At 40.4% G+C, this 21,067-nt stretch overlaps 2 protein-coding genes across 10 annotated transcripts in view; both read right to left on the reverse strand.

Moving 5' to 3' along the window:
- Nucleotides 1-73: 73 nt before the first annotated feature.
- LOC132204960 (ataxin-2 homolog) lies at nt 74-13,008 on the reverse strand. Of its 6 annotated transcripts, none has more exons than XM_059633783.1 (14): nt 12,873-13,008; nt 12,648-12,793; nt 7,543-7,645; nt 5,830-6,037; nt 5,635-5,756; nt 5,219-5,343; nt 4,461-5,035; nt 4,267-4,397; nt 3,941-4,157; nt 3,643-3,884; nt 3,402-3,558; nt 3,163-3,347; nt 2,289-2,760; nt 74-1,367 (listed from the first exon to the last, which is right to left on the reverse strand). In XM_059633783.1, the coding sequence occupies exons 2-14, from the start codon at nt 12,680-12,682 to the stop codon at nt 1,330-1,332; spliced, it is 2,610 nt and encodes an 869-aa protein (XP_059489766.1). In that variant the 5' UTR covers nt 12,683-12,793; nt 12,873-13,008; the 3' UTR covers nt 74-1,329. The 6 variants fall into 6 exon arrangements, with proteins under 6 accessions (XP_059489766.1, XP_059489762.1, XP_059489757.1 ...); XM_059633779.1 differs by having other exon boundaries at nt 3,163-3,344; nt 3,408-3,558; nt 4,267-4,415; XM_059633774.1 differs by having other exon boundaries at nt 3,408-3,558; nt 4,267-4,415.
- Nucleotides 13,009-13,667: 659 nt separating this feature from the next.
- The window catches only part of LOC132202328 (calcium/calmodulin-dependent protein kinase kinase 2), a 72,159-nt gene continuing 64,759 nt past the window's right edge, over nt 13,668-21,067 (reverse strand). For all 4 annotated transcript variants that reach the window (XM_059629177.1, XM_059629185.1, XM_059629192.1 and 1 more), the window contains 9 exons: nt 17,851-18,148; nt 17,140-17,250; nt 17,033-17,084; nt 16,827-16,970; nt 16,606-16,716; nt 16,345-16,547; nt 15,973-16,188; nt 15,546-15,835; nt 13,668-15,493 (listed from right to left, as the gene is read on the reverse strand). In XM_059629177.1, coding sequence (XP_059485160.1) covers nt 15,424-15,493; nt 15,546-15,835; nt 15,973-16,188; nt 16,345-16,547; nt 16,606-16,716; nt 16,827-16,970; nt 17,033-17,084; nt 17,140-17,250; nt 17,851-18,148 — 1,495 coding nt within the window. In that variant the 3' untranslated portion in view covers nt 13,668-15,423. The remainder of the gene's footprint in view (nt 15,494-15,545; nt 15,836-15,972; nt 16,189-16,344; nt 16,548-16,605; nt 16,717-16,826; nt 16,971-17,032; nt 17,085-17,139; nt 17,251-17,850; nt 18,149-21,067) is intronic.

Consider the following 21,067-nt stretch of genomic DNA (forward strand, 5'->3'; position numbering starts at 1 on the left):
GCAAAAACAAAACCTTGCAATCTATAACAACAGAAAAAATATTGAAAAGGTTTTTTAAATAACACAACAGACGTAAGGTTTTAAGTTCTTTTTATTCTTTTTTTTGTTTTCATATAAAAATTTATTACATTCTACGGGAAGGGAATTGAAGAGCTTTTCGGATAAGCAAAATGACGACATGGTATGAAAGAAACCTGTCTCAATCAAAATTGATTTTACACAAGGCTCCAAATTACTCATGGGTCGAATCGAAAGACTGATAATTTACCATACATGTTTCATAACAAAATTTATTGCTTGATTGGTCGGTCGGAGCCGAGTGTCAATGTATCATCAGTGTCAAATAAGTTTTGGATGATCGTAATTTTTGTTGATCAAGATTGGCACAGAAATCTCAACGAAACCTTCGGAACGGGTTACAGGCGTGATATTCCATTTTTTCAAAGAATTTTTTTCCACGTAAAAAACGCACAGACCAAATGCGAAATGAACAAATCAGCCGTGTTTCAGGCGTCTTATAAAAATAAACAGCGTATAAACCACCGCCTGCAACAATCAAGGCAACCAGGCTAGCGAGCCGGCATTTATGAAATGTCGACTCAAGGAAATTCCTCAAGATTTCTGCTCGAATCTTCATCGGTCGGCAGAGATTGAATTTGGGTTGGAATAATTAATAATTTTGCACTCCTACGATGATGACGGATGCTCTACAATTGCAGGAATATTTTTGCCCGGGGGTGCGTTTGCCCGGACCCGAACGGCTGCTGCAAGCGCACCCTCGGCTGACGCAGTTTTCTCACTTTTTAAAATTTTTATATAATTTTTTTCATTCATTTTTCTTCATGTGTGTGTGTGTTGTGTTTTGTTTGTTGTAAGGCTAGTAGTGTGTTTTTGTTTTTATTTTTCATCTCCGTAAACGAAAAACTTAGTAGAGGCGGAAGTGGCGAGAAATTAAATACCGAGCAAGAGTCTCTTTGTCTGGCAAGGACGACGAGGGGCGTGAACTACCCTATCACAGCACTTGGAAATCAGGGTCTCGCTGGCGCTGGCGTCGCGCCCACGGCCCGTCCAGCCCCGACTGACTGGCATCGGGACCGGACGTCCTGAATGGGGGCGCGTTCGAGCGCCTCAAACCGAGACCCGAGGCTGAGACAGAAGATAATATCACAGTCCGTTGTTTTTACGTGTCCTCGCGATTGGTTTGAATAAATAATTTCTACAACCACCTCCTCAACAAAGGCGTGTGAAAATTCATCGCCCAGCAGTTGTGAGACGAGCGTGTCTCGGCCGTGTCGGATAATTACTCTCATTGCTACTCTCGCCGCCTCTTCACTGGTTGTGCGGCGGAGGCTGCTGCATCACCATGACTGAAAAAATATATGAAAAAAGTGTGATGAGACTCAGCAAGTTGCACAAAACTTAATTTTACTTTAAATCGAGAATTAAATTTAATTTCAGTGAAGGACAATTGAAATTTGTTTATGTACAAAATTGAGAAAGACTGAAGAGAGAGCCACTTTAAGAGCAGAAAAAAATGATTTTTTTTCCGACCAGAAATAGAATGAAGAGACTGAAAAATGTTTCATATTATAACTTACTGTGACTAGCCTTTGGTTATAACTTTTGATTGGAGCAAACCGATGCTCCAAAATATTTGTAGCAATGAGAAAATAGTAAATAAATCTTTGTGACCACGTTTTCTAAATATTGTTCGCCCTTATCTAAAATTTTTAACGAATGAAATAAAATACAACTTGATACAGGCAGCAGTATTTCACGTTCAAAGCGTTTGATGGTGTTTTATTTTATTTAACAAATAAATACAAATTAATTAAAAAACACCATCTTTAAATGCCATAATGAATTCATGAAAACTTGATTTTAGATTCTGAAAAATAAATAATTCGAAACGTTTGCAGAACGGCTGTTGATCGCAATATAGCTTACATGCTTCTTGATTCAAGTTGATTTTATTCCAAATTTTTTCTCTGCTCTTATACTTGAACCTCCCTTCAATATTTCAAAATTTTTAAAAAAAGATTTCCGAATACATAAATCTTGTCGCCCCCAATAAATAATACTAGACTAGCGAAATCCCACACGTGTCCGTCAGCCCGTCCGTCCACCCACCCAATCACAACTTGACAACCGTCCCTCGGCGCGATTACGTAGGAAGCCTTTCACAAGTCCATCCTTGCTTTTCATTTTTCCCCCCGTCCGAATCGCCCGCTGACCCGTTAACAGCTTAAAACAAGACTAACTCATCCGCCACCGGAAGCGCAACTCACCGGGGCCTTGCCACATTTGCTGCTGGTGGTGTTGCTGCATGTAGGGCTGCTGCACAAGCTGGGCGGTTTGCACCCCGGGGGCCGAGCCCGGCGGAGGCATCTGTTGGTGCATGGCAGGGAACATGGAGACGAACTGCTGTTGAGGGGCTGCCTGCTGCGGCGGTGGCACCTGTGGCGGGGGTTGTTGGTAGGGGGTGGCCTGCGGGGGCGGTCCGCTGCCCCCCTGCGGAGGCTGCGACTGCTGCTGCGATGGAGACGGCGTCTGCTGGTTTGACTGTTGGCTTGGGCCCCCAGGAGGCTGCTGTTGGCCTGCGTTTGGAGGCGGGTGCGCGTGGTGGATGTGAGGGTGTGGCGCCGCCATTGGTGACGCCATGTAGATCTGTTGGTGCGGACCGTCCGTGTGGTACGGCATGTTCATTATGCCTGGGTTCGGCATTGCCATCCTCACAAGTTGCTGCAACAAAAATTGATTCTAAAATCAACCCCCATTTTCCATTATTAAAATTTTTGAATCAGACAATTATAAACATCATATTATAATATCAGTGTAGATAAAAATTCTAGTTAAAAATTACTTCTAACTACAACTAAAAAAATCGTTATCAAATTGCTTTGACGCTTTCAAATATAATTCAGAATATTTTAAAACAGTTTAAATATCAAGAGAATTTAATAAGTTTAAAAGGTAAGAAAATAAATTAGAATGAGCCCTAAAACAAGTGTAAAATAGAAAGAACTCAGAAAAGCTGTTTAATTAATATTATTTGGTTCATGTTCTCTAAATAACTGTATATCGATAATTGGGAAACTGATCTAACTGAAAATGTGTTCTATTGAATATTAACGTATGATCAAATAAAGATTCTTAACTTACAGGTGGATGGTATCCCTGCGAGGCAGGCATCAGTTGAGCATTAGCCGCCGCCTGCGGGAAGTTGTAGGCTGTGAAGTGTGCAGGAATGGGCGGCGCCATCAGCGGCTGGCCAGTGGCCGCGGCCACTTGGATTTGTGACATTTCTGGCCTGTGGTGGGTGGAAATGGGCATGGTTGGCATGGCTGCTGGAAGAAAAACGCAGGGGTTACTCAATCGCCATCTTGGTTTAAGCTACTTACTCTTACGGATACTTCTGTTCTGGTTCTGATGGTATGGGTTCGGGTTCTGCATCAGCATCACAACAGGCGCCATGCCCTGCACTCCCTGTGGAGGCACTGCATACTGAGGGGTCTGAGGTGTGTGTGGACGAGATGTGCCAGGTGTGCTGGGTGATCTCTGCAAAAAAGTAAATAATTATAATTTTTTTTTAACTTGGAACAACAAAATAAAATTAATCATGAAAAGGAAATTCAAACTAACCGGAGTGAAAGGTTTAGCCTGGGGGTTCAGTACGAATTCCTTAGCGTTGGGGTTGAGAGTCGAGGTCTTATAAGTACTGGTCACTTTGTCAGCCTCGTTCTTTGTCTCGTCAGAGGGACCAGGGGTTTGAGGTTTGGGTGCCGGCGACGCAGTTGGTGTTGGCTTATTGTCAACTGGTTCCTCGACCAGGTTGAAGTCTTTGTTGAACTTCTTGAGATCTTGCAGCTGATCCTCTCTGACGGCTAAATCATAAGAAAAGTTAATTTCACCGCTTAAAAAGAGTTCTTGGTTCATTTACCTGGCCTAGGCGGCAAAGAGACGGGCTTTCGCTGATCCAACGGTGGCCTGCCAGTGGGTTGAGCCTGAGGCTGCTGCTGCTGGTTTTGCTGCTGTTGCATAACTGCCTGTTGCTGCTGCATATGTACCTCTTGCGGTGGCTGCTGTTGATTCTGCTGCATGTGTTTTTCTCTTTCGTGGTGAGGAACCACGTGAGGCGCCATGTTTGCTTGCACCATCTGTGAACACAAGTAAATTTTCCGTCAGATTTGGAAGGGCGAACTCAAAAAATTTAATGTCGATAGTATAATAAGAAGTAGCGTTAAATCAATAGATTTTGTCACTTACTGTCAAGTGAATTGGCATTTGCTGGTTGAGGGGAGCAGGGGAAGTGCTCGGCTGGTAGGGGGGTAATCCTTGGGGTGGCTGGTGATGCTTTGGTTCGTGATACCTGGGCTGGTCGTTGAATCGGCCTCGACCTGAGTGGAAGACAAAAGCTAATCAGGAAAAGATTATCAATTGAGCCCTGATTTAAATCGTACCCTGTCGGCCGCCCTGCATGGCCATGCCCTTCTTGTTGGGGCCACCATCCATGCCGCCGTTGTTCATCGGCTTCTGCTGCATCATGCCCTGCGCGGCCGCCGGGTTGTAGCCCATTTGGGACTGCGGGGGTGGCGTCTGCGGCGAGTACTGATGCTGGAAGGGCTGTTGGTTGTACCCCTTGGGGTGGTGCATGCCGCCCATGCCGGGCGACGTCGTGTTCCGCATGCCCTGTTTTCCTCCTTGGTGAGGCGTCGACTGGGGCTGCTGCTGCTGCTGAGGCGGCGGCGGCGTCTGCTGTTGTTGATGCTGAGGGGGTGGAGGCGCTTGGTTGCTCTGGGGAGACTGCGGCGGCGGCGGGTTGTTGCCTTTCCGCTTAGCAGGAGGCACATACGCGTTGCTGTTTGGCTTTGGCTCGGCGACGGCCGGTGGGCTCGCGGCCGCCTCATCTGCCGGCACGCGAGACACAGCCGCAAATCGCTCTTCCTCATCGCCATTCTCCACTTCCACCCTGTTAGTGTGTCCAGGGGTGTTTTCTATTTCGCGCGCAATCTGAGCAGCACGTGCTTCAGCATCTCTGTTGATTCATTAATTACAGGGCATGAGATAAATGATATAAAAGGAATTTTAAGCAGTTAATTTTTTTTCTGAGAATTGAACTTCTATAATGTTTTAGATTTATAAGTGAAATTTAAAATTAAAGTTTTTTTTCCTTGATTGTTAACTTTAGAATGTTTTGATCTGAAACAAAGAAACTTACTTGTAGTCTTTGGTATCCTTTTTCTGCAAAGGAACCGTGTAGGCAGACAGTGATTGATCAAACGAGGTTGTGACACCGTATTTGTTTTCATTCAGTCGGAACATGTCGTGAGCATCCCAGCCATTCTGAAATCAAGTGAAAGAAAATTTTTAAAATCAATCTTAAAATTATATTTTAATATTTTTTTTTTTTTTAAATTGAAAGCTAAAATATTGAGGAAAAGAAACAAGCCAGGCAATATTTTAACGCGACTCATAAAAAGAAGAAAAGATCAGGAAGTAATGGAATCTCCTTGTGTGGTTTTAAATTTATTGCAAGCAGGATAATTTATCTTATTTAAAAATAGACGTTTTTCACAAGTTGTTTGCCTTGAATAATTATGCATTATAATCCTCTGGAAACAATCAATCTCTCACCTCTTTCGTGCTCATTTCGAGTTCGAGTTCGTCGCCATTGCAAGGCCCTTCCCAGGGCTCGAGTTCTCGCTCTGTCACTTGGCCATTGAACTTGCTGATGGCCGTATCGGTCTGGAAGGTATCTGCAGAGGGAAAAACAACAAAGATTGTCGCCGCGTTTTAGTGTGAGGCACTAAGCGTGAAAAAGCAGCTCACCTTTGGTTGCGTACTCAAGGTCGACGTTGAGTGCCTGGATGGTGATCACGTCGGCCGCTTTGAAGATGAGTTTCTCCATGAGGGTGTCAACAGTGACCTCGTTGGGTCGGTTGGGGTCAACCCGGTGGGCCAGCTCCAGCACTACGTCAAACTGCGGAGAGAAGGTGCGCAGCACACCTTCGAAGATCGAACCCGCCACGGTCTGGACCTGCAGCAACACGCGCGCCGTTAACTATCTTGACAGATAAAAGCAAAGAGCCGGTCGCCGGCCTTGGGGCACCTCGATTTGTGCTCTTATCTATCTTTGGGCTCGATTAGAGTTCAAAAAAGGGAACTCTGACTGAGGCAGATTTTCGTTTCGTTCGAGCGAGGGCGAACGTGTTTGTTCGGAAGGTCAGCAGTGCATTGTGGACGGTGGGTGATGTCATGCGGCGAGCGCGATTCCTCACGCATGAATCATACTCGAGAGCATATATAATATTAGTTGGCTGAACAATAAATTCAAGACGGCCAGAGAGAAGAGATAACTCGGATAACGCCGACGAGCAATGAGCTCTGACTCAAAAATAACCAGACTAGAGGGTTATCTCGTTCATTGCGTTGAGAGAGAATTTAATATTTTGAGTCAGAGATAAACAAAAAGGAAACGTCAAATCGCTCAAAATAAAGAGGATTGTTTTCAAAATGAGCACTAGGCAGTGACACAAGATGGAAAGCAGTACGCGCAAAACGTCAAAACATTTGCATGTGACATCACAATAATAATATCAAGCGGCAGAAAAATTGTGTAATTTTATCAGCATGCTCTTTATTATTCAAATAAAAGTGAGAGTTGCTAGACGATAATAGTTTTTATGATATCATTGGAATTCTTTTATAAAATGGTAGTGCATTGAAGAAATCTCACAGACCTTTCATATTATTTCTCTTTTACTTATTAAATTTTAAGGATAAACTAAAAATGAGAATTAAAAAAAAAAAAACTCCCTCATTTCATATAAATTGTATTTTTCGCTCTTGTATATTTTAATATTCATGAGCAATTGTTTATGAGGAAGCATCAACGGTCGCGTCATCTGGCGTTAATTTTGCAGCATAAAAAAGTAAGCAGTGCTCTTCGGTCGACACGTCTGTCACCGCTTGTGTGCAAAATGTGCATCGTCGTCGGCGGCGGCGACCATGCGCACTTCCCACGAGTCACATTTTAATCGGCGGCGATCACGAGCCAGCCGTGCTTCAAAAACTCCACGTCGCCTTTTCCTTATTTTGACAAACGCAACACGCTAATTGAAAACCGACATACGTGTTAAATCGGCAATGAGGGAACATTAGGAAAAATGAAACCAAAAATTTAAAATTAAACAAAACCGGACGCGACATGTTTCCAGCACAAAATGGCACGGATGGAAAAAACGAGTGACCCATTTGCAGAGCGGATACGCCGAAGTGGCAAAAATTGGGAAAAATCTCGATTGACGAGAGAAAGAGATTGACACGCGCGGAACGGCTAATTAAAAGAGCACGAGTGGCGTCGGCGGCGGCCAGACGTGACCTAGTTTGCCGCAGCATCGCGACCAAACAATGCTGCCGACCGACCGAGAGAAAACGCGCCACGCATGCATCCACCCACACAACACTCTCGGCTGCACTTTCAGCTGATTTTCCTTCTGCCGACTAACACAAATTTGAATTAAACAATATTCAACAACTCACCTGCACGATGGTGCCCACATGAGCCGTCACTGCGTGCATGAACGGGGCGTTGCTGTAAACTCCCTCGACGGTCACGCTGCGCTCAGACCGCGTCCGCGGGGACCTGAAATCAACCCCCGAAATATGAGAAAAGAAAATTTATGAATTTTTTTCTAAAGGAGAACAATCATTATCACAACACGATCAATGGTGGCAACGAAAAGTGGGGCAGCTGCACCGGCACTGCAACTTGCACCATCTCGAACTTTGACCCCTGACCCGAATCGGGGGCGAGGGAAGAGAACCTCGGCGGTTGCGGGGCGATCGACGGAAAGCGCGCTTTTTTTGGGTGCGTTTCGACTTACGGGGGGCGGGCGGGTGCGGCGGGGCCGATCATCGGTCGGGGGCGACTGCCGACGGGGGTGTGTGATGGCCGCCGTCTCCTCTGCAGCAGCCCGACCGACGGCGGCGGCAGTGCTGCTACTTGCTGGTGCGCGATCAATGCGCCGATCGAAAGCGCCCAGCTGCTCTTTGTCCTGCGCCCTTAACTGCTTGATGTGGTGTGCATTCGCGGAGAGGATGAGCGCCGACGACAGCTGATCGCCCCTGCCAAAATACACACCGACTTGGGGGCGGCCTTTTTCAAATAAAATTGCCCACGAAAAGGTCTCACGAAACTAGATTGTTTTAATTGTCCGTTTCCGGTTCGCTCGTTCGTTGCACTCTTGAAAAAAGCAGTTCGCGGCTGGGCATTTGTAATTGTCGTGATAATTTTGGTGGAGGAAGAGAGTCGCGGCAGGCGTTCTTTCAGCTTTGCTGATTTTTATGTTTGGGTGGTCGGCGGCAAGCGAGGAACGCGAATAATTTTTTAGACGGAAACCCAGCGCAATTAAAGGGAAAAAAAGATTGTGTCGTCATGATTGCTGAGAATTGCGGTTAGGCTGTTTGTTTAAAGAGAGGATTGAGGAAAATTGTTGCGGCAGGCAAGGATAATTTCAATCACCTCTTGGTTTTCAAGGAAATTGTCGAGTTCAAACGTCACTATACTCAACAGGACACAATAAAGCGCAGAGAGATATTTTAAATCTAGTGGTTTAAAAATATGAATTTATCCTCATCTTAGAATTTGGAAATGAAAATGATTGAACTGTTAATGAATTTCATTTAACAAATGAGATTTTAAAACTGTTTAAAATAACTTAATTCGCTGAAAGTGTATCAAATAAGTTTTGTACTCGACGCAGAAGAATCTATAAGAAAAAATCCTGGAGCATAAATTTCCAACTTTTTCTTTCTTTCACTATTTACAATTAAATTAAAATTTAAACCCCCAATGATTAATTAAAAAGCACGCTTTTACTTCCAGCAAGTGCATATCGGTTACCTCTCCTCCAAGCGTTGGTTAAAACAACGCGAGGGTTAATAATCTCCCCTAGCAATTCGCCTCGCGTGAACCAGCATCCCCCTTTCGCGAAACCACCTCGCGGACGGACCACGCCCCCTTGTGCTGCTGCTGTTACCAAGTTGGTGGATATAGATAGGCGATTGCACCGCTGACGAGAATGAGCGACACGGGAACAACTCTCGGCAAAGAGAGCAGCGAGCGGCCGAGCAAAATCGATAAATAAATAGCACGGCGGCTAGTTAGGCCCGAGCCGCGGCAATCGTTTGAATAAATGCACTCGCGCGCGGTCTAGACGGCAAATAAATTTGTATTTGTGGCGCTCGCCGAGAGAGAAAGAAAGATGTCTGCGAATCGATCGGGTGAAACGACCCCTGCTCTCGAGTTTAGCACCCGGAGGTGCATAATTGTTGTTATTTCGCTTGGCGAGTGCTGCTTGCGTCACGCCGACCAGCAGAGAGTCAAAGGATTGCAGCGCGTTCCAGGAATAAACCGCGGTCGAAATGGAGAACGACGGCTTTGAAGATAACACTCGAGGGTTGCGAGATCGGTCCGTTTCCATGCACGTGGAAGGAACAAAGCGCAGGATGAAAGGATGGTTATTTTTCAGTCCGCTCCGGGCGGCGCGTTTGTCCGTGACAAATCGCTGCAATGGGGTTTCATATTCTTCACGCAGATCGATTGGGATGTAAATTTTATGGTGGAAATACAAGGATTTGGCTCTATTGTTGGAAATCGTCCTACAAGAGGGATGCAATTCGGAACCTGAATTAAATGAGGAGAAATAATTTCTTATGACGCACAATATCTGATGACATTACAAATTGATGAAAAGTCATACATTTTAAAGCAACACTCACTAATAATGCAATTTTTGAAGAGTGAGTAAGCAAGTACTTTGTCATTTTCATTTGATAAAACTTGCAGTTACTCACGAAAATTCCTCTTGATCTTTCTCTGCTGACAGTTTGTTGCAGCTCACAAATAAAATATATTTGAGAATAAACACGACCTTTCCTTTTTTTAAAGTCAAAGACTCTGTCTGCTGTGCGTCTTAGTCATGCGAAGCGGTGATTCTTCTTTCCTCGAATAAACGACCGTGGGAAACGCGGCGCGGCACCTCGCGAATTACCGAGGCCGATTTGTCAATTTTCAGCAACCTTAGCGGTTTGACTTCGTAGTGTCTCTTGCAACGAGAGAAAGAGAGCCTTGGAGAGAAAAACTGCGACTAAAGCAAAATTACGCAAATCGGGCACGTGTTCCGCGTTCCGAGAGCGACTAGCAATTTTTCTGAGGCTAAATATAGATTGAAGCGCTGGTCGATTTTTTTCCCTGCCTAAGAGATAAATCGCGAATCGGCGGCGACCCCGAAGCCAATTGTAAACAAATCATGTATGCCCGTCTGGCCCAGTCAGCACAGATCAAAGCATTTGGTTTCTGCGATTAAATTTAACAGCAATTTTTTTTATCTTTCTTTATAGATGACTGGTAAAAAAAAATTGATTTATTTATTGTGATGGAACTTTTTGTATAAATTAGAAAAACTTTTTAAAGATGTAATTTATTGTTGGAACAAGATACGATATACAAAAATGAGTTCAATTAGAAAAACTGCATTTTTTATTAACTTTTTCCATTGTGAAACTTTTTCATCATTTTTTTTTATACACCATGAAGACTTAAAGTACTTTTATTAAATCTTCAGTGAAGCAATAATTTTTATTAGAGGAGAAACAATTATAATTTCTTGTTTTTCAACTGAAGATATTTTTAAAACAGAGCCCAATTTGTAAGTCATTTTAATTAATAATTAAGAAAAGGATCCCCCTTCAGAATTCACTCTAAAAATCTGTATTAATTTTCTTTTCTTTATAAGAGATTGTGACAAACGACGCTTATAAAAAGCCGCGTCGAGTGTGTGATAAAAGAAGCGCCATTCACAAAGATTGAATGTCCGGTTACGCCTCCGTGTTTGACATTTCGGAGCCTTTTCATTCATTCGCCTCAACCGGATGCAACTTTAATCGCTCACTGATCCCGCGCGCTCTCTCTTTGGCCCTAAAGGATCCATCGTCGAGCTAATCACACCCCTTGACTGATGCATTTGTGCATAAATTCAATGCACTGCAAAGTGACGGGAGGACGTGATTGATTGAGGCTTGGTTATCGAATGACGACTGGCGGCCGGTGATTGTGTTGATGTGTGGGATGCTGCGATCTATTTGAATTTTGCACCACTTGTGCAATTATAACGAGTCATAAATTTGGAGTTTGGTGTGGGTTGCAAGTTGCAAAGCAAATAAAAGTAATTGATAAGCGAAAGGGATTTCTTATGATTTGACCTAATTGCATTGAACTTGTCCCAGACTTTCACATATTATTTAAATATTTAAAAAGTTAGACTAAAGAATGATTCATTATTTATTTAGATAAATGTTATTGAAAAAAATTATTTGATGATCTCAATAATATCATTGTGTTATAATTAATATTGTCAAAATGTTAAAATTATCTCAAGATATTCTGTTTTAATTTTAAATTGACTAAAAATGTTAAAATCACCATTACATAACGATTTATATCTGTTATTTAATTTTCATTTGAAACAAATGTGTAACAGTCAGTTCAATGACTAACGATAAGTCCATGACTAATATTTTTCTGCCTCTGTCATACATTTGCGATACGATTGAAAGGAGAATAGATGGATAAATATGAACTTTGACTTTAAAATTAATGTGCGATAGCCCAGCCTTTTAGAATGGGGAAATGGGCGTGACAAAATGAGTGATCAAATGTTTTTTTTTTTTCGTTTGTTCAGGCAATTTGCTGATTTCAGTGATTAAAATGAGTAGTTTATGTAAATTGTTGAAAATTAATGACAATTTGTTAAGAGAGAAATCAATCTTGTTGCAGTTTTGCGAAATAAAAATTTCAAAAATATAATATCTGAATATTACCAAATTACCTAATGGCTCTCGAATGAGTAAGATCAGGTCGATAATTGGAAAAAGTGAGCAACACTTTCTGGAACAGTCGGCCGAGAAGAAACTCGGTCACTGTACCAAAAGGCGATTTTTCTTACGACCGCATCTGAGCGATCCCGGCTGAGAGGTTCGATCAAAAGCCAGGACGCCTCATACCCCTCGGGACCCACTTCCGAGTTCCCGATCGCGAGGGTCCCACCCCTGACACCCTCCCCCAAAGACTTTAATCGAAGTCCCAGACGCCACGGCACAACTCACAACATCACGTGGGGGCGTGGCACCGACACAAGACTATTTCCACCATTTCGGGCCTTTAAAAATACCAATTTGATAAGAAATCACGTTTAAATGGAATGAAATATTAAAGAATTAGATTAATATCTGCTTGGATGCCAAAATTTGGCGCCGAACATCTCTCCAAGCCAAGGCCGACCACTTGTCTTCGTCGTCGGGCGGTTCTGAAGTTTCGCCCGAAAGCAGGTCAATCTGATTAACCGTGATTAACGGTGTCCGGATATCACCCCATTCGGAATATTCGCGAATTAGGGTTCAAGAGGGGCCCTCAAAGGACGCAGGGGTCCCATTCGGTGTCAGGCGGCGAATGGCAACCGTGAAGGTCATTAACCCGTCACAAGAATCGAGCACCATCTTAAGCGCGGGCACCACGTGCGGTGTCAGGGCGTTCGGCAGGTCGGGTCAGTCATCCTGAATGCAAAGAAACCATTCTGACGACTCACCTGGGTTGGTTGGAGCGACGATTCCCCTTTTTCATTTTGGCCTCCTCGTTTCTGCCGGGATAGGCGCCCTCACGAAATCTTGTCGGGACCGGAATTTTGAAGGTTTTGTTTCGCACGTTTCCGATCGCAAAGAACTCTTCGCAAACCTAGGAAAGAGAGAGCACGTTAGGCACTTGTCTGCGGCGTCCGACGTGGGCGCAACAAGGGTGATTTCAGGACACTTACTCAGTTAGTTTCACGAGCTTGGAAAATATCCCTTGCGAATTGTTCTCGCCTCCAATGGCCGACGAACGCGGAGGGATCTTCCCAGCTGACGTAATCGATATCACTAAACGTTCTTCCCGGCTTTGTTGCGTAGTTTCTAAAGTGAATTTGTCTTAAAGTACATTAATTAAAAAAAATATTGAGATTTATACCTAGGATATTCTTGTAATGAAGGTGTCAATGATCGTTTTCAAAGAACTACTTGACTGCGCGCAATGTAATTTCCCTCCTTGCCTGCAGCGCCGAGCATGCTCGATGCGGCGATCACCGCAAGTAGTTATGAACAAGATCTGAACGTAAATAAAATGGCGCGAATGTCTGGAATTTTAAAGGGGGTCGGGAGGAGCGGAATGTGAGAAGCTTTCGAAGCCTTATACGTGTCAAAGCTTTCAAAAATTTAAATGGGCGCAAAAAATACTTTATTATTATAACTGTTATATAATAATAATATTATCTCGCTATAATCTCTAATGCAGTATAAGTAATATAATTTCAGATTAAATTTGTCTCCTTCAACCAATTATTTTTATTTTTTTTTCTATGGAAATTAAATTTTAAAATTGTGTGCATTTTTATAGAGGAAATTAATAATTCTCTTTTCATTTAAATTTTATTTCAGAATAGTTGAGGAATTAAAAAAAAAAACCCCCAGGTAATCCTCTCAATTTTTGATGTATTTCTTTTTGTATCTAAAAATGGTGGAAATATAATTTCTGAAAAATAAATGAGTTATAATTTTTAAGTAACCAAAATCTGTCACATCTGATTTTTGAGTTTATTGGCAAAAACATTTAAAACTCCTTTACAAACTAATCCAATTTTCACAAACAAATATATTAACAATGAGGATGTAAAAATTTAACAAAAATTGACCTCTATGGCTTACACAATAAAGACACTTTTTCATACCATGAGAACTTTGATTATTTTGGTACACAAATATACATATTATATGCAATAAAAAATCACCTTCATGCGCTCTGCTTTTTAAAGTTAAACACAAAATAATTATCAAGTTTTATTGATTTTTCTACAGGTATATAAATAACAGTAAAAAAATCACCATCTCTATCAAATGTTTTGTGTGATTTATTTACCATTTACCACGAATTATTTTTCACCACACCTTTGATTGGAACATCAAAATTTCTGCCATCTACTGTTGTTTTACATCTTTGTGGTCCCCACACATTTTTGGCTAATAATTTTTAGTTAATATACCAAAACTACTTTTGATTATTTTTGGTTTCTGTAGTTGAAATCACAATTATTTCGTGTACAATTAATTATAACACATGGGCTGACATGGGCTATTAATCTCACGGACCAATCATACATTACAATTATCGTAGAAATTAAACTCTAAAAAAATCAATGAATAAAAAAAAATGAAAGAGCTTCATCGTGCCAATAAGATGTGTGACCCGTGTGTTAAATGCTTCTTTTGTGGATTTAGTGTTGATTATTAAAATGAATAATAATTAGTAAAATGATCAGTCGACACACCAAGGAGTCTCAGCGTTTGAATCCAATTGTGATTTGCTCATGTATTCATCTTGCCATCGTTTGGCGTCACATCGATTGAGGCACAATGCTGTCATTAAAAATGGTTGCAAATGAAATAAAAATAAAAAATTCTAAATAAAAATCCTGATATGTCAAATTTCTAAATGTTTTAAGTACTTTTTTTGTTGTATAATATTGAATCTGATTAATAATAATATGCAAAAGCAGGCAAGCATTAACAATAGGTTTTAATTTTACTCACCAGCTTAAATTTTCATTTTTTTTTTTTAATTGTCATATAGTTTATAAAAAATCTTCAGCTCATAGAAAGTTCTCTGATAAATAGTCACTTTCGTTTTTGAGTCCATGACGTCTACTACATGTTTTGTTTTATAATTATTAAGTATAATATAATTGCAGTACATTTTTAAAGCTATACTCTTTAAAGTACACTTTTATCTGTAAAAGTTTATATGTCATGAAATTTTCAAAATATGTTGTATGTGTAGATACAATATATTATAATAGTTTTGTAGCTTTGGCTAGGATTTGTTGCTTCACCATTTGATTTTCTTAATTCTTTATAGTAACAATGAAGTAAAGAGCGCTAACAATGTTACATAAGGGAAATGCATAATTTGCACAGCTACAGTCAATAAAATTTAGACGAGTAAAATTTGATTAGAGAGAAGAGAGATTAGATAAGAACAAAGAGAGTTTTTCTAGGAAATGTTATCAAGAGCATATTTATAGAGACGTAATGGCAAGACAAATAGAGATTTTCTTAAGACACCAAGATTTGTGCAAAAATTTGTGGCTTGATTTGGTTGAATAGCAAAAGCCATAAAATATTAACTTTAATTTTAGCATTAAATATCCATCGCGCTAAATTTTTATTTATATAGAGTAAAAGTAGTCAAATTCTAATAAGAGACGAGTCAATTTGGCACTTGCTAAATTACGGAATAAAGTTTAAAGCCTCGTGTTTAAGTGCCAAATAGTAGTTTTACTGCCGAGCCTCATCACTGGTGCCAGCCTCAGTGACTGAGGGCAAGACTGGAGCACCGTCTTTGGACCTGGAAAATAGTATTTAAAAATAAAAACATAAAACTTTGAAAAATAAATCACCTTGCTTCGTGCCAGTCAGCACAAGCGCCAGGCGCCGAGTGTGACCGACCCGACCTGGCAAACTCCTCTTTCGTTCCAATGTGCAGCGACGTGAGCGCCCGTCTGGACGAGAACGGATGTTGGAATGAGTGCTTCTTTAGCATGCTCTTGACCAGAATCAGGGTGTTCAGTTTGGGGATGGAGCGCACGACCGCGTTGATTTCCTCCTCAGAAACTTCAACCACGTCTCTGCAGTTTTCCTGCTCGCTCGGTAATGGGAATTTGCCACTTCTCGTCACCCAAATGTGCTCCTAAAATATATGTGAATTTTGGTTCAGTTTGTTTTAATAAAATTCAATTAAAACTCCGCGAATTCAGAGGATGTGTGTGATGTGTAAATAAATAAATAAAATGTTGGCAGAGTCAAAAGAAGCGGTGTCGTAATTACCTTAATTGAAGGCAGAGTTATGCGCTTGGCAGGATCCTTTTGCAGCATCTGCGTAATGAGATCTTGCAAAGGGGCGCTTACTGTGGGCCGCAGCGGGAACGTGAGTGTCTGATTTTGTATCCGGGTGTACAGAGTGAGCACAGAGTCGGCCCGGAACGGCACATTTCCGTATACAAACGCAAACAGAGTGCAACCAAGTGACCAGACGTCAGCAGCCTGGAAAATAATTCAATTTTATGTTTTGATTTCAACACATTTTTTAAGGAAATTTTAATTTTTTTTTTAACAAAATTTTTGAGAAACTAATACTTTTTTTTTGGTATAATATATTATTAAATTTTGAATCTAATTTTGTTTTCAAAAAGAACTCACCTTCCCACTAAAGGTTGCACCTCGGTCTGGACGGAGAGCCTCGGGAGCCATGAAAGCCGGAGTTCCAGCCGTTCCCGAGAGTAGAGCGTCCGTTCCATGGAACTCGTTGCAAACACCCAAATCTGCGATCTGCACCCTACTATCTTTGTTCAGCAGAAGATTAGATGGTTTCAAGTCTCGGTGGATTATGCGTTGATAATGCACTGATATTTTTGATAAAATTAATTAATAGATCTCTCGGGAAGTAAAAAACTCTCTTACAATATTCTAGCCCTAGAACTACGTCTCTGAAATATGTCCACGCCTGCTCCTCGGAGAGAGGATTTGTTGTCGGAAGCTGCAGGACCTCTCCTCTTTCAACAAGCTCAAAAACTGAAATAAGAAATGTTCATTTTAAGATATTAAAATATCAGTCTAACATTTTTGTAGTATTCCTTTTTTTTTTTTCGAAAACGATTTGTTTAATATTTAATTTTTCTTACCTAAATAAAGATTGTCTTCGATTGGATCATCAAGCACTTCAACTAGCTTCACTAAATTTGGATGGTCCAATTTTTTCAGGATGGCTATTTCACGATAAACTTTGTCCAGGGGACTATCCCCTTTTCTGCCAGGCGCCATGCGTCCTGCAAAATTAATTTAGCTTTCATCTGAAATCTGATCTGCTTGCAAAAATATAAAGTGCTACCATAAATTCCGGCCTTTTTCATCAGCTTTTTCTTGGAAAGGATTTTCATCGCCTGCAAACAAACAATAATTAGATGGGACGAAACAGGGCGGCGTTTGATCTCTCACATAGTGAGTGTTGTCGTCGCTGTTGTACGCCAACTGGACGATGCCATACGAGCCCTGGCCCAGACTGCCTTCCAAGCGGTACTGGTTTAATTGCACTTCTCCTCGTTCCACCTGAAATTCGCAATTAATTAATGGACTGAATTGTGTTTTACGTTGCGCGTGTAATTACGCTGCAATGGAAAGAGAATTGAGAGGCGCGTGTAATGTGAGTTAAAGCCTAACTAATTAGTTAATTTAATTGCAAAAGGCTTAAATTGTACGGTGTCAGCATTTAAGTAAAAATTTATGAGAAAAACTACCACATATGAAATGAAATAAAAAAAAATATTGGGAATTTATTATTATTTTGAATAGAAAATGTTTATTGGCCAAACAATTATGTGTTTTAAGGGCAGTTCAGGATAATTAATTACTTAACTTATTTCGGTTTTGGAAATTTGTAAAGTTTAATTTGATTATATAAAAAAAATTATAGTAAAATCTATAGTCTTTCTGAAAAAAATTTGGAAAATTTCGTAACTTTATTTAATTCCATAAATTATACTTTCTCATTTGATTGAGTTAATTTTTTAAAACATTTCTCCAAGATTAAATTGATTTTCTTGGCGATTTGAATTTAAAAACCAACTTTCCTTGATGGGTTTTGTGAGTTGTTTATTGTTGAAGAAAAACAATAATATTCTGCTTGCTTTCTTTTGTTTACATTCTCACCTTTGAGCTTTGACGCAGCGGCGTCCGTCTTCTGGGGGCGCACGGCGACCCATAAGGCGAGTAGGGGATGTTGGGGTAGATGGGCCTGACGGCCTGGTCGAGGGCGGCCTTGGCCCTTGGCTCGAGGCTGCTGGCCGAGTGTGCGTGCTCGAGGTGGCCCTTGCGGACCTCGTCGCACGGCAGCTGGGTCGGCGGCTCCTGGCGGAGGCTGAGGCGCTCGGTGGCGCGCACCAGCAGCGTCCTTTCGTCCCGTTCGAGCGGCGAGCAGCACGCTTCGTCATCCTCCACTGCGCAGTGCCTGCCAACAATCATCATCAACGTTACATCTTTTTTCTATCAGTCTCTATCGCCGAAAGAAAATTGCGCTTGGCCGCGCACAAATAACAAGCGGTTGATTCGAGTGTCATTAGATTCTGTTCCGCCCAGACGGAAATAATTGGACTCTTCTATAATATTGATTATTGTTGTAAAGCAGATAAAATGAACAAATAATACATCAGTACTTTTTTTAATTTAGTAAGATTGAAGAATTGCTGATTTTCTATTTATATTTTCCTTAAAGGTTTGTTTAATTAGACAAAAATGTAAAAGAAAAACTAAAATAATTTATGAAAAATAAAAGTCAATTATTAGTTCTTAAATTAAATTTAAATACTTCAACCTCTTCAAAAGTAATTTCCATTTACACTTTTAAAAACAATTTTTCTAAAACTCAAGTCGTATTTAAAATGGAAGGATTTTCTAAAGTAATTATTATTGAATTTAATGCGAGATTTTTACTAGCCTTTATTTTCACGTTTTTCCCCAATTTATTGACAAGGTTTTCGACTTCAGAGAATTTCAATTCAAACGAAAGCGCACAAAACAAGATGAAAGCCTTTGGAAGAGTGGTCGTTACACTTTGCATGAGAAAAGTGAAGTTAAAACCGCGATTTGCATACCAGAGTAAAACATTCATTGTGTTCTTTGACGCTTGCATTGTGCTTATCTCAGCGATGCAGAAGCGATCCGCCGCGGTCTTAAGAGGAAAGATGAGCCAAATGCATATCCCACTCGCTTATTGATCACAACTTGCGCTTTTCATCTCGGCAGGAAGACGTTTAAGGATGCGGAGGCTATCGTTATCTCGTATTTTCTCATCCCTTTTCCGACCCGATTTCTCGCTCGTATTGTTGCTAACTAAGGAGGTCGGAGGAAGGTGTCAGGTTTCAAGTTGGGTCTTCGCTCTCGTCGGAATTCGAGGTGAAGAGAAGAAGGCGGGTTAGGAGAGTCAAAAGGCGGCAGAGAGGTGCTCCTTTTTTGTATTTTGTGTGCAGCTTCATTTGAATTTCAAACACGACGTTCGCTCTGTTTGCCCTACTCGGAAAAATAAAATTTATGTCGCTTGTGGAAAGAGCTTGGAAATTTGCAGTTAAAATCTAATGATTTTTTATTCTTGGAAAGATTTTGTAAGCGTTTTAAAGAACCTAATAATTAATATCAGATATTAAACAAAATAATTCAATTTGGCTTTTCCTCAATGAATTTACGAGTATTTAATACTAATAGCTTCGGCCATAATTCTGTGAATTAATTTGACGAAAATTAGAGAATGATGGGATTTTAGAACTATTCGTAAAAATAAGACTATTTTAGAGTGTTTTAAAGTAAAATTTTAAGCTGGAAATTTTTACAATTGATAATTTTTTTAATCAAAAATTTGTCCATAATTTCAAACTGATTACAATTAATGAAATAATAAATTAAACCTTGACGTGGAAATAATTATACCCAATAATTTAAACTTTAAACCCTCCATTACTGCATTTTAGTAAAAAATGAGAGATTTTGTAATTTTTAATGAAAATTTTTTTTAGCCTACAAATCCTTTGAATGTGCTTTTATGCCTGTGGAATTGGAGCTGCACGAATAAAATTATCATTCGCGACGCGTGCGACGACATGCAGTTTGTTGTCGGCACACGCGTCCATATCAAACTCAATTGCGCGAGTACGTTGTAGGCAACCCGCGCGGCCTGCGAGTAGCGCTTGCTGCATAAGCGAGCGTGTGGCAGGCGCTCGAGTTAATCAACGTGAGGCCCGGCAGGGCAAACACTGTCCTTCAGAGAAGTTTAGTTTGGTCGCCTGCAAGTTTTGTTGTGAATTAGCTCTCGGCGCATTATTGCGAATATTTGCTCGGCGGCGAGGGTTATTGCAAACAAGCCAACTTTGTGCTCTGAGCTTTTAAATCATGGGAAAAGACAGAGCTCACTTTCACCGTCACTCTTCCGGAAGGCGATTTGGCCGAACTGCTTTGCTAAGGCAACCGGATATAAAGCGGTGAAGTGAAACACAGACCGACCAAATTTGCAACTGCGCACCAAACTTTAGGCTCGTGAATGCTTTTGCATTACAAATTGACAGCAAAATAACAGATAAAATTAGACAGGTGAAAAAATTGTGTCATTCTGATTCAAAATAATTAAGATTTTGCTTTTTAAAAAATTAAAAAGAAAAATCCAAAAATTACATTTGAGTTTTTAGGCCAATCCAGAAATATTTTGAGATCATAATATTGACTTTTATAAAAAATTTCTGCAGACAAAGTTTAATTTTACTCTCAAAATTCGACAACATTTTGTACAAATCTGTAGAAATTTTTTATTTTATTCAAACATCTTTTTAATTTCATTGTCGTTCTATTTTTGATTGGTGCCATTCTTACTTAGTTAAAAAAAGAATTAAAATTAAATATATATCCTTTTACTAAAACGATAAATTAGTCTTTTGAGACATTTTTCAAGACTTTTTCAACTAGAATCTGAATCTGGGTTAAAAGTCACAATTTTCTTGTTCACTAATATTAATTTTTGAATAAAAAAATAATATAATTTAAATCAACACAACTGCTAACTAAAATAAATTTAAAACCACAAAAATGATTGCATATTTTTTTAATTATATTTACAGTAAAATTGATTTTCTTATTAAAAATTTAATTTACATTTTTGTTTTCCTTGCTTTATAATTTTCCAATTATTGTTTTGCATTCCACTCCGCTACAGAATCTCCATTCGCAGAAGACATTTTGCCAGCAGGCAGAGCGCAGCTGCTAATTGTTCACAGAAGATCGAGCATTAAAAATTCCAGCATTCTGTGCGCCCTGGCAAAAATCCCATTTTGCAAGCTCTTTCTCTGCAGAGTCTGTTTCTTCGATCCGCGCAGCAAACAAAACGATT

Source organism: Neocloeon triangulifer, unplaced genomic scaffold, assembly GCF_031216515.1.
Source record: "Neocloeon triangulifer isolate White Clay Creek 2 clone unplaced genomic scaffold, ASM3121651v1 ptg000002l, whole genome shotgun sequence".
Classification (NCBI taxonomy): domain Eukaryota; kingdom Metazoa; phylum Arthropoda; class Insecta; order Ephemeroptera; family Baetidae; genus Neocloeon; species Neocloeon triangulifer.